The following is a 14,145-nucleotide window of genomic DNA, read 5'->3' as shown; positions in this document are numbered from 1 at the left end:
GATGTAAGAAGCATATACTCAGTACGTAGGGAGGAGGAAAGACAGCAACCATAGAGAATAGGAAACAAGTCTAGGAGAGTTAGGAAGGAAAAAAGGAGCTATGAAATCAAATTATAAAATAACAGAAATAATAAAATATTCTACAAGCACATATATTAAGAAAAGGAAAGTTGAGTTGGGAGTTACAAGAGATGAAGTTGATAAATTTGTAGAATGGGCATTTAATTGCTAAGTGACATTTTACATGGAAACGAAGAATCTACGTGGCTTAGAGTAGCAATTCTAAGTCCATATTAGAGGCAATATGGGAAAACCGTTTTCAAAACAGTATGTTGTTTTGATCTGAAATGCTGCTGTGGTGAGATTTGAATTCATGTCTTCAGAGCTGTAGAGCACTAGTCCAGTAGCATAAACACACTACCATTGATGTACCCTATGGATTTTGGGTTGTTCTCTTTTGATCGCAAAAAGTATTAGTGACACTTGAACTTAGGTTTTTCTATTAGCACATAAGGTTCAGTACTTCGAGGAATGATTTTAAGATGTAATGTGTTCAGTTTGAGGGTAATTGTAATGAAGTTGCTGTATGTATATTCATTTCTCCTTCTTCTATTTTCACAGATTTGACGCTTCAAATCTTCACGTCCAGCAGAAGTGTTTATCATGGTAACATGTATTTCTGACTTCCATTTTATTGACAGATTTGGGTTATTGACGAAAGCAAGTGGAAACCTGGGAGAGTGGAACACAGTGTGGGATGGCCTCTAGATAGGCATACATATGGTGGATCATTCCTTTATCATTTGAATGAGGGAGAACCTTTGGTGGCTTTGGGCTTTGTGGTAAGTATGTTAATTATTATTGTATTTCTAATCATTGTAGTTGTGTGCTAGTTTATTACTAGATGAGCTAAAGGAAAGATAAAATTGAACTAGTTTTAATTTCTAATTATGGTTGCCCCTTCTTGACAAAATTGGTTAATTTTGGGATAGATCTTTAAATGTAAGTGTGCTATAATGGGGTTCAATTTTATAAAGTATTTGCTTTTAAGCTTGCCATCCTATTTGGCTCTGTGCTTCCATCAGCATAATTGTTGACCATTAAGACTGCCTACTTCTACCTCCTAACATTACCAGTTTCCACTTTCACTTTAGATCCTTGTGCTCCTCTCATTTACACTACCTGTAGATCCATATTTTGTTTCTTTATTTGTCCTATTATCATCACCTTTAGCTGTGTGTCATCATGTCATCCCTTTTGTCAGTTAATCTCTCCTGCTTTCCATCCTGTGCTCCCTCATCCAACCTGCACCTTCTTTGCCTCCAGTTTCACAAAAATGTGATCAACCTAAAACGATCGTTGTTTCTCTCTCTACAGATAATTACTGACATGAGCACTTGCAGAAATGTTTGTTCTTTATTTTATATTGACCATTAGAACAACTTCTTAAAATTGTTATGTTAACTTCTTTTCAGTTCTTGCAGTGTGTTGTCACACTTTGAACTTGAAACTGCTTGTTTTTTTAATTCCCTGCCCATTCTGACTTCTCTGTCCACCGCCTTCATTGTTCTAATGAAACTGAATGTGAATTTGAGAAACAGTACTTCATTGTTCAGTTGGACATTTTGTGTTGATCCAGAATCACTATTGAGTTCAACGATTTCAGATCTTTAACCAATATTTCATGTTTTTGGCTAGCAACTGTTGGTAATCATTCTGCACCTTCAATTCTCAGTTTAAGATAGTTAATTGGACATCATTGATTTTGCTAGCAATTTCTATTCAGCATTCTTCCTGCACCAAGAGCACTGGTTTCCTTCATCAGTCTATAGATAGCTAAAATTTCATTAACCTTCTCTGTGGTGTGCCTGGATTAGGGAAAATGCATTTGATTATATGTCATTTCCATTCTCTGCCAAGGCTAAGTAACTCAAAATCTTTTTGGTAATTTGCCTATCTATTTGGACTCTGAAACCAACCCAATTCTACTTCAGCTTCTCCTTCCTTTTGCAAGTCATATTAAATTCAATCTTTCCTCCTCTTGACTACCATTACTTGATATTCCGCCCAATTCTATCAACTTTCAACCTTCCTGTTCTTCTGCTGTAAACCTTTTGTAAACCACAGGAACTTTCTGAGCTTTTAAACATTCTTAAATGTATATTTATATTTCTCTGTATACACTGCTGTTGTAAGAGCAGCAATCCCCACTGTTTATCCTCCTCCTGTCATCCTTTGTGCTCATTGGGAGTTAATCATGTCCTTTTCTTACAAATCCTATCTTATCCACCACAGTGCCTCAGACTTGGCAAACAGACCAACAGAAAGTCACATTTCCCTGCAGAAATAATGAAAGAATTATCATTTGCAAACAATGCCCTTGTCGTCATAACCATTTCCGCACCCCTCTCATGGCCTCATCACCGAGATATCTATCCCTGACCAATTTCTCACTTGCCCCCTCTCTAAATTTATTAATTTTTGAATCCTCCTGAAACTTTTCCCTTCATATAAATTACCTCACCCATATACTCATTACCTCAGGCAATCCTGAGGTATCAGTGATCAGGTACCTTTGATTGGCCCTCTTCAAATGGAAATGTGATAATGTATTTATTTATACCATGGGTGTAAATGTCATACTAATAGCTCAGAAAAGCAAAATTTCACACAATGAAGAACTGAATTAGTCATTTAAGTATCAAAATGATCATTGTGTGATTACTCCTGCAGTACTTATTTGTAGCAAATGCCCAATGTGTATTCTGAAGTGCAAGCTAAGTAGGTAGATTTCCTCAATTAAGTTTATTTCTCTGTCATATGTATCACTGCCAATAAATTCCAATGTTAATTTTTGTTTTTGGTGTCTGTCTGCACCTAAACTTGTTAAGGTATAGATTTTTGCATTTGGTGATTGTTTTGGTTTGTTCTGTAGGTGGGTCTGGATTATCAAAATCCATACCTGAATCCATTTAAAGAATTCCAGAGATGGAAACACCATCCTTCAATAGCACCAACCATAGAAGGTGGAAAAAGGATTGCTTATGGAGCCCGTGCCTTAAATGAAGGTGGTGTACAGGTATTCTGACAATCCAATATCTGTATTATATGTAACATTAAACAATTTTGTAGAGGGATTGACCTTTTATTGCTAACAGATGGCAGTTCTCAATAGGACAGTTGCCATAGATAAGTAGAGTGATAACAAGATGTAGAGCTGGATGAACACAGCAGGCCAAGCAGCATTAGAGAAAAAAAATTTTTTTCTGAAGAAGGGTCCAGACCCGAAACATCCGCTTTCCTGCTCCTCTGATGCTGCTTGGCCATGCTGTGTTCATCCAGCTCTAAACCTTGTTATCTCAGTTTCTCCAGCATCTGCAGTTCCTACTATCTCCATACATAAGTAGTTGATATAATGATAAATAATTTGGGGATGGACAAGGAAAATTACTAGCAGGTCAGTCTAACCTTGTTGGTCAGGAAATTATTAGAAAACATTCTGACAAAACAGAATATAATATGCACTTGGAGAGACACTGATTAATCAGGGATGGTCAGCAAGGATTTGTTAAGAGACCATGTTTGATAAATTTGTTTGAATTTTTTGAGGAAGTAACCACAAGTGTTTGATGTGGGTAATGCATTTGATATGATCTAAATGGGATTTAGCAAGGCTTTTGATAAAGTTCCTCATGGCAGACTGATCAGGAGTGTAAAAGCCCATGGAATCCAAAGCAAAGTGAAAGGTTGCGCTAGGTATGAATCCAACCAGTGAAGAGTTTTTGTCCCGATTCTCACTAACTTCAGTTTTGCTATGATTCCTTGATGCTATCCTCCAAGTATTGCCTTGATATACAGAACAGTCAGCCACCTCAACCCTTGGGTTCAGCTCTTTTGTTCATGTTTCTGAGGTTGGACCTCAACTGTAATGAGGTCAGTTGTTGTCGACCCACAAAAACCAAACCACTTTTATAATGTTGATATATTGTTATTAATATTGCCAGATTATATAAGACATATTTCTATGTTACTATTAATGTAGTATTTAAGAAATTTATGACTAAAGCAACATTATTACACAGTCTGTACCCAGGATGTCTTTCCCTGGTGGTCTATTGGTTGGCTGCAGTCCAGGATTGTTGAACGTCCCTAAAATTAAAGGCACACACACTGCTATGAAGAGCGGAATGATTGCTGCAGATACCATCTTTAATAAACTAATTGAAGATAATCACCAGCCTGTGACTCAGGGTATGGATCTGATAGGTTTTGATTGAAATCTTTTTTACAAAACTTTTTTGCAGTTTGTGTAACAGAGAAGAAACACATAAAATTAGATTTTAGACATTTCTGTCTATTTTAAAGGGATTAATAGAATGCATTGTTGAAAACACTTCAAATCGTCAACTTATTTTTGCTTAATTAAAAAAATTATTAAAATTATTTTCTGAAATTGAAGTAAAATTTTTGCTGAACTCAGGCCTACATATACCAGAGTATGACACGGACATTAGAAACTCTTGGATTTGGAAGGAACTTTATTCTGTGAGGAATATCCGACCCTCCTGCCATGGACCATTGGGTGTTTACGGTGGAATGATTTACACTGGAATATTTTACTGGATATTTCGAGGATTGGAGCCCTGGACACTGAAACACAAAGGTGATTTAGTTTTGCTCAGTCTTGCTAAAGACACAGATTACGTTGTAGCCCATACTTTTACTTCAGGTTCACTAATCCTGAAACAATCTGCAAACTTGTATTCAGGTAGTGGTGAACTATCGCAGAGCATTGAGGAAGCTTATGCTTGCTTTTTTTAAAATCCTTTATCTTTAAGATGCACCTTTTGGTGGTTGCTTGTCAGTTGCATAATTGAATAATAACTACATCATAAACATCAGACCTTGCCATGTGACTGCAACCCTCTCTAAATGTTGCTCTTTGCGTTCTGTTCATTGCAATCCCAATAAATCATAAAACTACAGGAATATGTAGGAAAATAAAGCCACTATCTGGAGTCGATTATTTGTATATTGTGTGGTTGTGTTTTTGGCATCTGTGGAAATGAATTAAATCTGTTGACTTGTCACTATGATTGTTTGCACGCACACTCCTGAGATTTGAATGGCAGCCTGCATTGAAACCCCACACCCGGAACTGTTTAATTGTTGAACTTGTGGTCGCGAGCCCAACACGGTTTCTTATTTCTTTAATATTCTCTAATGCATGCATAGAGTGAGTTTTCAAATGCTTCCGTACAGAACAATTCGGTTCTTAAATTTTCCAATCTAAGAAAGCTTTGAAAACCAAAAAGTAGTCCCTGACAAAATCAAATAAAGTGGCCATGATAACAAAATAATAAAAATGTTCTTCATTTCCTTTAACTGTGAAATGAATGGATTATAGTGTACTGTAAGAAAATCAGTGTGAAATGCAAAATGATAAAACTCCAATTATAGCACATTACTATAGCCATAACTTGAGTAATTCAGGTTTGGATTTGATTTTAAGGAGTTTCTGGCCTACCTAAAAGGAGGTCCTAACTTTTTTTTCTCTTCCAGTGCTAAATTTCATGTGATAAGTTTCTGTTTGTCTCTCCAGACTCGATATTCACACACTATAGTCATCAACTTACACTGAACTCCTCCCTCCAACATCTGGCCCATCCTGATCTACAATATAATCATCTCCCAGTCTCACGTCAGATCTACCATTGTGCTGAAAAATGATTGATTCTACTCTTGAATTTGATTTGTACTTGATTCTACTCTGAACTAGAACCTGACTTTTAGGCAGAAGTTCAATGATATTAGCTGATCTGGTCTTACTGAAATAAAAGTTTCAACTTGGATTGAGCCAGGCTCCTTTCTCTTGTATGCAATGTATAACCTTGAATTAGGTAATGCTTGTCTATAAAATATTTCTATCAAATTTCAGGTGCAGATTATTCTCAGTTAAAACCAGCCAAAGATTGCACACCCATTGAATACCCTAAGCCAGATGGAAAAATCAGCTTTGATCTTCTATCCTCTGTGGCCCTTAGTGGAACTAATCACGCAGATGATCAGCCACCACACTTGACACTACTTGATGATAGTATACCAGTGAAGAGGAATTTGGCTCAGTTTGATGGACCAGAGCAAAGATTCTGTCCTGCAGGTATTTTTAGTAACTTGTTTTAGTTCAGGTAGTTTTTTTCAGTATTTTTTCAGATATCAAAATCTCGCAAAGCCTTACTTCATAATCTGAATGATTTCTAGTTGTTAAATCAATTATTTTTACAGCTGAAACTGTTTGAAAATCAGACTCTTGTAATTAACACCAGTATTTCTTTCTATTTTGGGTTTTTATTTTTTTGACATGAAGTACTTATAAGTACTGTAGATCTGTGATTGTATTGACTTTTGAAGCATGCAAAAATCCTCCCGAAATTGTGGTTCAGCTTATACAGCAAGTGTAAGATATGAACCAGCAATATGGGTAGTCACCATTTTGAAATGTGGAAAGAAAATTACATTGTCATACAGCACAGAAACAGACGTTCCAGACTAATCAGTCTTTGCCAACCATAACCATAACATCTATAGCTCATTTTAAATTAATGTGCCATGATTTATTGAATTAATTCTACAAACATACCTTTTAAAAATTTGTCCATGGGACTTGGGCATCTCCGGACAGCCAGTGTTTGTTGCCCGTCCCTAATTGCTCTTGAGTTGGTGGTAGTGAGCTGCATTCTTGAACTGCTGCAGTCCATACACTCTAGGTAGATCCACAATGCCTTTAGGGAGGGAATTCCAGGATTTTAACCCAGCGACAGGAATTGCAATATATTTATAACTCAGGATGGTGAGTGGCGTGGATGGAAACGTGCAAGTAGTGGTTTTCCCATGTATTTGCTGCCCTTGTTCTTCCAGATGGACGTGGCCATGAGTATGGAAGATGCTGTCTAAGGATCTTTGGTGATTTTCTACAGTGCATCTTGTAGATGGTACACACTGCCACTACAGTGCGTCAGTGGTGGAGGGAGCAGATGCTTGTGGATGTGGTGCCAATCAAGTGGGCTGATTTTGTCCTGGATAATGTCAAGTTTTTTTTGTGTTGTTGAGCTGCAGTAATCCAGTGAACTGGGAATATTCCATCACACTCCTGATTTGTGCCTTGTAGATCATTGACCTGCTTTGGGGAGTCAGGAGGTGAGTTAGCCACCATGCTATTCCTAGCCTCTGGTCTGCTGTTATAGCCACTGTATTTATATGCTTGGGTCCATTTGGCTTTCTGTTCAATGGTAATCCTCAACATTGATAGTGAGGGAATTCAATGATGGCAATACCATTGAATGTCAAGGGATGGTGGTTAGATTGTCTCTTATTGGTGATGGTCATTGCCTGGCATTTGCATGGTGCGTATGTTACTTACCACTTGTCAGCCTGACCTCGAATATTGTCCAGGCCTTGTTTGTATTTAAACATTATTATCTGAGGAGTCACGAATGATGAACATGGTGCAATCATGAGTGAAAATCCCCACTTCTTGGCCTGCCCTCCATCATAAGGTTATTGATGAAGCAGCTGGAGATGGTTAGGCCTAGGACACTACCTCGAGGAAATCCTGCAGAGATGTCCTGCAACTGAAATGACTGACCTCCAACAACACAATCACCTACCTATGTGCCAGGTGTGACTCCAACCTGCAATGAGTTTGCCCCTGATTTCCATTGATTCCAGTTTTGCTTTGGCTCCTTCATGTCAAAGGCTGTCGTTCTCAGCTCTTTTTGTCCATGTTTGAACCAAGGCTGCAATGAGGTCAAGAGATGAGTGGCTCTGGCGGACCCCAAACTGGGTGTTAGTGAGCAGGTGCTGCTTGATAGTGCTATTGATGACACTATCCATCACTCTACTAATGATCACAACTAATGACATGGTAATTGGCCAGTTTGGATTCGTGCTGCTTTTGTGAATAGCACATACCTGGGCAATTTTCCATATTGTTGGGTGGATGCCAGTGTTGTAACTTTACTGGAGCATCTCAGTTAAGGGAGCGTCAAGTTCTGGAGCACAAGTCTTCAGTCCTATAGCCGGAATGCTGTCAGGTCCCATAGCCTTTGCAGTGTCCAGTGCCTCCTATCATTTCTTGATATTATGAAGAGTGAATTGAATCGGCTGAAGACTGGCAGCTGCGATGCAGGGGACCACTAGAAGAGGTTGTGATGGACCTTTCACTGGCTGAAGATTGCTGCGAATGCTTCAGCCTTATGTTTTGCACTGTTGTGTTGGGTTCTTCCATCATGAGGATGGGGATATTTGTGGAGCCACCTCCTCCCATGAGTCTTTTAATTGAGTGCAGACATCAAGTCAAAAAGACTTCATACCTATCAGTAATGCTGTACGTTTGCTATGCCAAATGAGTAATGTAATAAGAGTTTTTGGTGTTGGTGTGAAGCCAGGTATTTAGGTCATACGCTCCAAAGACTGATGGCTTGTATCAAACAGCATATCCCTTTGCCGTTCACAACAAGTAAAGAACTGACTACTGAACCAGCCCACGCTTGCAAAACTCTCAGCACGGTGTCTGACATTAGACATATCTACACTTTGACATTTGTTGGTTAATCCTGAATGTGAAAGGGATTACACTGACAACTGGTTTAGGATTGTCGGTGATGCTTAGTGTGGCACACTTGTGTGTACTTAAAGCCACGTATAATGATATTTAGGGCCCTGTTCTTTGCAGAGGTGGCCATGAACCACCAGACTAGAACAAAATAAGACTCTTGACCAAGTATGGTAAGGACTGATGGTGGTGCCCCTTCGTTCCACTAAAGATTGGACCCCTTTGAATTTCATACATCGTCTTTTGTTTCAAGCACATTCAGTCTGTTTGCCACATAAACTGCTAGCGAAAGCTGCACCCCTGCCACTGACATCTCACTGTGTTGAACAGCGACATGTCCAGCTCCTGTTTGACCGATAGACTGGCAGTTCAGTGCTCAACACTGACAAGCTGCCTGTCTCTCCCCCTGCATTAAAAAGCGATGCAAATCAGGGAAGTCTGCAGCCTGTTAATGAGCACTAGAACATTAAAGTGAGTACTCATTAACAAAGCAAACTAAGAATCAAGGATGTATCTCTTCATGCAGGTACAAATGCATCCTGTATGGTTGCATGTGATATGTGTCTGTCCATGAGCGCAAAGCAACCTGGCAGAAGCACATTAGTCACATGTATCCCTGATCTCCAAAGTGAACTGTGGAAGGGCTGAAGTGGTCTGAGAGCAAGCATAATGATGAGACTGGTGGTTGCCGAAGCCAACTCACATGGTTGAAGGGTTATCAAAGATGGTGGCCATGGAACATGCAGGGACATCATTCAAAAGAGGCAGTTGCATGATGGCCAAGACTAGATTTTAGCAGGCTGCAGCCGCCAGGTACCCTCTCTGACTTGCATGTCATGAATTTGTACCCTGCAGTTTTTTGCTGGAAAAGAGGACAATTGGAGTAGCATAGAAATAAGACAAGTTGAGGTTTTAATGAGATGCAGATACATGGAAATAAGATAGTTGCCGCTCAATGGTGAAGTTCTCAAGTCGCCATTTAAGGCTTGAAAGGAGATGTCTTCTTGACATCAAGAACCTCACTTTTTATTCTCACTATCTTTTCCCACTTTGTGCCATAACTTGCCCCACCAGGGAGGGAAAAATCCTGCAGTATAAAGTCTGAATATTAACTATAAACCCATGAAGGTACTGTGACCAATTTCAATCTTGCTTTTGCCACAAATGCACACATTCATTAGGGGCACTGAATGTGTGAGCACATATTGGTACTTCGTTTTCCTTTGCTGTAATCTGAGAGCTGTTGAGGCTAGTTGAACCATCAACCATTCCACCAATTGACATTTGAAGACCTGATTTAAAAATATATATATGTAGGGGTTATGATACTCTCCAAGTATACTATGCATAACAAGATTATCTACTCAAATAAGAGTACTGTAAAGAGTCTCTTGGCTCTATATGTTACAACTATCAAAACCCACACTCTCAGGTGATTTTTGATTTTGTATTTGCTTGTTAAAACAAGTGATATAATTAAAAACTAATGTTGAAGTAGCTTTTTAAAAGTGAAAAACTAAAGGGGTATAGTTGTGTTTGAGTTTGTGATAAGCAATATGTAAAAACCGTGAAATTCTGCTGTTTTGGATAGATTTATAAATTGAAGGAAGGTTCAGTGATTGTATTTTGTCTTTTCTGCTGGTACTTGATGTAGCCTACTAATAGTAAACAGACTTTGCTAGGATAATTTGGCAGTGAGATTCTGTCACCCAGCTATTAAATCTGCTCTCTGAGTTAGAAGGTTTTTGGGATTACTGGAGAGCCGTGAGCGTATGATTTAGACTGACAATGCTGAGTTTTGCACAGTAAAAATTGCTATATTTTAAATGCAACTTTAAACCATCTGTCCTATCAGATGTACTTAAAAGATACCAAGGCATTATTTCAAAGAAGAGCAATAGCATTCCCTCTCTTGTCGTAACTAATATTTATCCCTTACATATCAGAAAATAAGATTGTTGTCAGGATCATATTACGTTTGTGTGACTTGTTACGTGTAAGTTACTGCATTTCCTACACTATACCAGTAAAAACACTTCATAATTGCTTCATTGTAAAGTGCTTCACATCTTGGGGTCATGCAAAGCAAGAGATAAATGCAAGAAATGTTTCCACTGTTATCCAGTCAGATTTCCTTGCGTTGTAGTTCCTACAAATGTTGCTGCTATAACTTCCAATAGCACCATCCTTCTGAATATTTGTCATATGAATCATTTCTTTCCACTCCTCTTAGGTGTTTATGAGTATGTTCCTTTGGAAAGTGGTAATGGGATGAGATTGCAGATTAATGCCCAGAACTGTGTTCACTGCAAGACGTGTGATATTAAAGATCCCAGCCAGAATATCAACTGGGTGGTTCCTGAAGGAGGTGGTGGCCCTGCTTATAATGGAATGTAATCAATTTACAATCACAAACTGGAGTTACAGAATTATGTACTTGCATATTGTATTATTGTACCGGGGTGCTTTTTAAATCAAGCTTTCAACTGTAAAGCTAAAAGTGAAGGATTACATTTTTACAATTAACTTGATATTTCATTCTGATTTCAGTAGCACTATATAAATTGGGTTCAGTTGTTCAGAGGAACTGTCAATCAAATAAATCAAAACAAAACAGTCTAAAATTTGCCCTTAAATGATGTACCTGACTCAGGTTTGTGTTTAATGAAAGACATCTGGTAACAATTAATCAGCATCTTCATATATTGAGGCCTTTAATTTAGTCTGTTCAGTTTTCAATGTAAAACTATTTAAATAATGTGCACATTGAGAATGCAAATGTAATTATTTTTGGTAAACTACTGCAAATTCAAGTTCTTTCAAAATTGATCAGTAATTTACCATATGGAATATGAATTCTTTGATACGTTTTGTTGAAAATTTACCTTAATTGGTTTGCTGAGTACCACTGAAAATAAATGCAGAAACACATTAACATTAACTACTGATCAACTGAAAAAAAGTCTAACATAATCTCTTTTTTGAATTGTAGTCCCTTTTTTGCATTTATCCATAGTGTATACCAGATGAAGTGAAACTTTCATGTATGTTTTTGATGTGCTGATTTTTAAGCTAATACCTTATTGGAACCAATTTTGAAATATAAAGTTAAAAAATGAATTGTAAACAATGCAAAGTCTTTGTGAGAAGAGGATAGATGGACATCTTTTAATCACCAAAATTGGTGGTTATTGCTTTAGTGATAGGAAAACAGTAATAAATCATGGTGCCTTGCACCTACTACTCATCATTAAAACAACTATTTATGATGTAATATGATATATTATTGGTTTGTAAATAAAAACTTGTAAATGTTCAATTTCTGTAATAAAAATTAACATAATTTGTACAATATTTTTTGTATTAATATTATTCCCATAGGAAATGGGGAGTATTGGAGGCTCTGTCAGGCTTAAAAACAAATTCCCTGGCCTGGATGAATTGCATCCCAGGCTTCTCTGGGAGATGAGGCAGGAAAGTGCAGGTGCTCTGACACACATTTTTAATTCCTCACTGGCCATGGAGGATGGCTATTGTGGTTCTACCTTTTCAAGAAATGTGGTAGAGATGAGCCAGGAAATTACAGACCGGTGAGTCTCACATCAGTGGTAGGGAAACTATTGGAGAAAATTCTGAAGGAGTGAATTTAATACCCATTTGGAAAGTCTTGGGTTAATTAGGGATAGTCAGCATGGCTTTGTCAGAGGGAGGTCATGCCTAACAAATTTGTTCAGTTTTTTGAAAATGTGATCAAGTGTAGGGTGAGAGAAGTTCAGTTGATGTAGTTTATGTGGAATTTAGCAAAGCTTTTGACAAGGTCCCACATGGGAGACTGAGAAGGTTAAAGCGCATGGAATTGAGGGAAAGTTGGTAAGATGGACCAGAAACTGGCTAAGTAATAGGACACCAAGTGTAGTGGTAGAAGGCTGTTCAACGGACTTGAGGCTGGTGATCATTGGTGTTCAGCGGTGTACCACAAGGATTAGTACTGGGACCGTTATTGTTTGTTGTATTCATAAATGATACAGATGAAAATGTTGGGGGGAATGTTAAGCAAATTTGCAGACTGGTAGAGTATTTAAGAGCAAAGAAGATGGTTGTAGGTTATGGGAAGGTGTAAATGGGTTGATCAAATGGGCAGACCAGTGGCGGATGATATTTAATCTATTAGTTTGAGGTGATGCACTTTGGAAGAAGAAATAAAATGAGTGAATATTTAATGAATGGCAGGACATTGGGTAGCTTAGAGGAACAGAGGGATCGTGGGAAATTATTCACAGATCCCAGAAGTTGGAAGAGCTTGTGAGTAGGTTAGTTAAGAAGGCATATGGGGCACCTGCTTTCATCAGTCATGGCACAAAGTATAAGAGCAAGAAGATAATGTTGGAGTTGTGCAGAGCATTGGTTAGGTCACAGCTAGAGTACTGTATGCAGTTTTGGTCACCTCACTACAGGAAGGAAGTGATAACATTAGAGAGAGCTGCAGAGGAGGTTCACCAGGATGTTGCCTAGGATGAAGAAATTGAGTTATAAGGAAAGACTAGGCTTGGATTGTTTTCTTTAGAGCAGAGAAGACTGAGTGGGGACATGATTGAGGTGTATAAGATTATAAGGGGAATGGACAGGATGAATACAGAATATCTGTTCCGTTTGGTTGAGAATAAATATTTTGAGGAGTTGGAACCATTTCCATGTCCCAACCCCAGATGGTACTGACATAGTGACAGACCACCTGAACAAAGGGAGAACCCTTTTTAAGTGGGAATTATGGATGGGAAGCAAATGCTGACCTCCTGAGAAAGGCTGACATCTCATGAAAAAAATTGTTAAAACACTGGTATGTGACAGTAGCTGTTTGGCATCCACTGGTGGTGGGGAAGGAGGAGAATTAAGGCAAGTCTTGTTGCCTTGTGCCCTGCATCAAAAAGCCACTTACATTGGAACAGCCAGGATCAGTAAGAGTCTGTTTCCTCAATTCTTTGGCAGTAAGATATATGCATTCCAAACAGTTTCTTCCATACCTGATTCCACTCAACCAAAGATTTCCCTTTCTTAGCCCTGATCTGCCATTCTGATAATTAACTCCCATCTCTCCTCATACTGTCTCTGAGCGCATCTTGTCCATGAGACCTACCTTATGCTCCCTCAATGTTATTCCTGCTAAACTGCCATCCATCCACTTCTAGTCTCTGTTTTACTTAACATTGTGAATAATTCTCCCTCTTCAAGTACTATCCTTGCAAATTACTGCGCCATCACCCAAATTCCTTTCCTCACCATTTCCTTGAATGTTTTGTGTGTCTCATCTGTGCCCATCTTTCTTGGAATTCTATTTTTAAATTTCTCCAAGATTCCTAAAACAGTAATAACACCAATCTTATCAGTCACAAACGGCATCTTACATGACTTTGACAAGGGCAACAATCCTTCTTGTACCCTTCAATGTGCCTCCTGCATTGACACAGTTCATCACATCCTTTTGCTCTACTGTTGTCCAGCTGGGGAGATGATACTCACTTGATCCCACTCCT

At 38.4% G+C, this 14,145-nt stretch overlaps 1 protein-coding gene across 2 annotated transcripts; it reads left to right on the top strand.

Moving 5' to 3' along the window:
* The first annotated feature begins 663 nt into the window (after positions 1 to 663).
* Positions 664 to 11,963, top strand: LOC125481573 (electron transfer flavoprotein-ubiquinone oxidoreductase, mitochondrial-like). Of its 2 annotated transcripts, XM_048593300.1 has the most exons (6): positions 664 to 842; positions 2,936 to 3,079; positions 4,083 to 4,251; positions 4,481 to 4,663; positions 5,939 to 6,160; positions 10,848 to 11,963. In XM_048593300.1, exons 3-6 carry the CDS (start codon positions 4,095 to 4,097, stop codon positions 11,009 to 11,011), a joined length of 726 nt encoding a protein of 241 aa, XP_048449257.1. In that variant the 5' UTR covers positions 664 to 842; positions 2,936 to 3,079; positions 4,083 to 4,094; the 3' UTR covers positions 11,012 to 11,963. The 2 variants fall into 2 exon arrangements, with proteins under 2 accessions (XP_048449257.1, XP_048449255.1); XM_048593298.1 differs by lacking the exon at positions 664 to 842 and having other exon boundaries at positions 2,962 to 3,068.
* The last annotated feature ends 2,182 nt before the right edge of the window (positions 11,964 to 14,145 follow it).

The sequence above is a fragment of the Rhincodon typus genome, unplaced genomic scaffold (genome assembly GCF_021869965.1).
Source record: "Rhincodon typus isolate 14 unplaced genomic scaffold, sRhiTyp1.1 hic_rhity00002631, whole genome shotgun sequence".
NCBI classification, from domain to species: Eukaryota; Metazoa; Chordata; class Chondrichthyes; order Orectolobiformes; family Rhincodontidae; genus Rhincodon; species Rhincodon typus.
This window is presented reverse-complemented; position numbering and strand designations above follow the sequence as displayed.

Coding starts and splice junctions, on each gene's coding strand:
- LOC125481573 (XM_048593298.1), top strand. Junction 4,664..5,938: donor CTGGACACTGAAACACAAAG/GTGATTTAGTTT, acceptor ATCAAATTTCAG/GTGCAGATTATTCTCAGTTA. Junction 6,161..10,847: donor GCAAAGATTCTGTCCTGCAG/GTATTTTTAGTA, acceptor CACTCCTCTTAG/GTGTTTATGAGTATGTTCCT.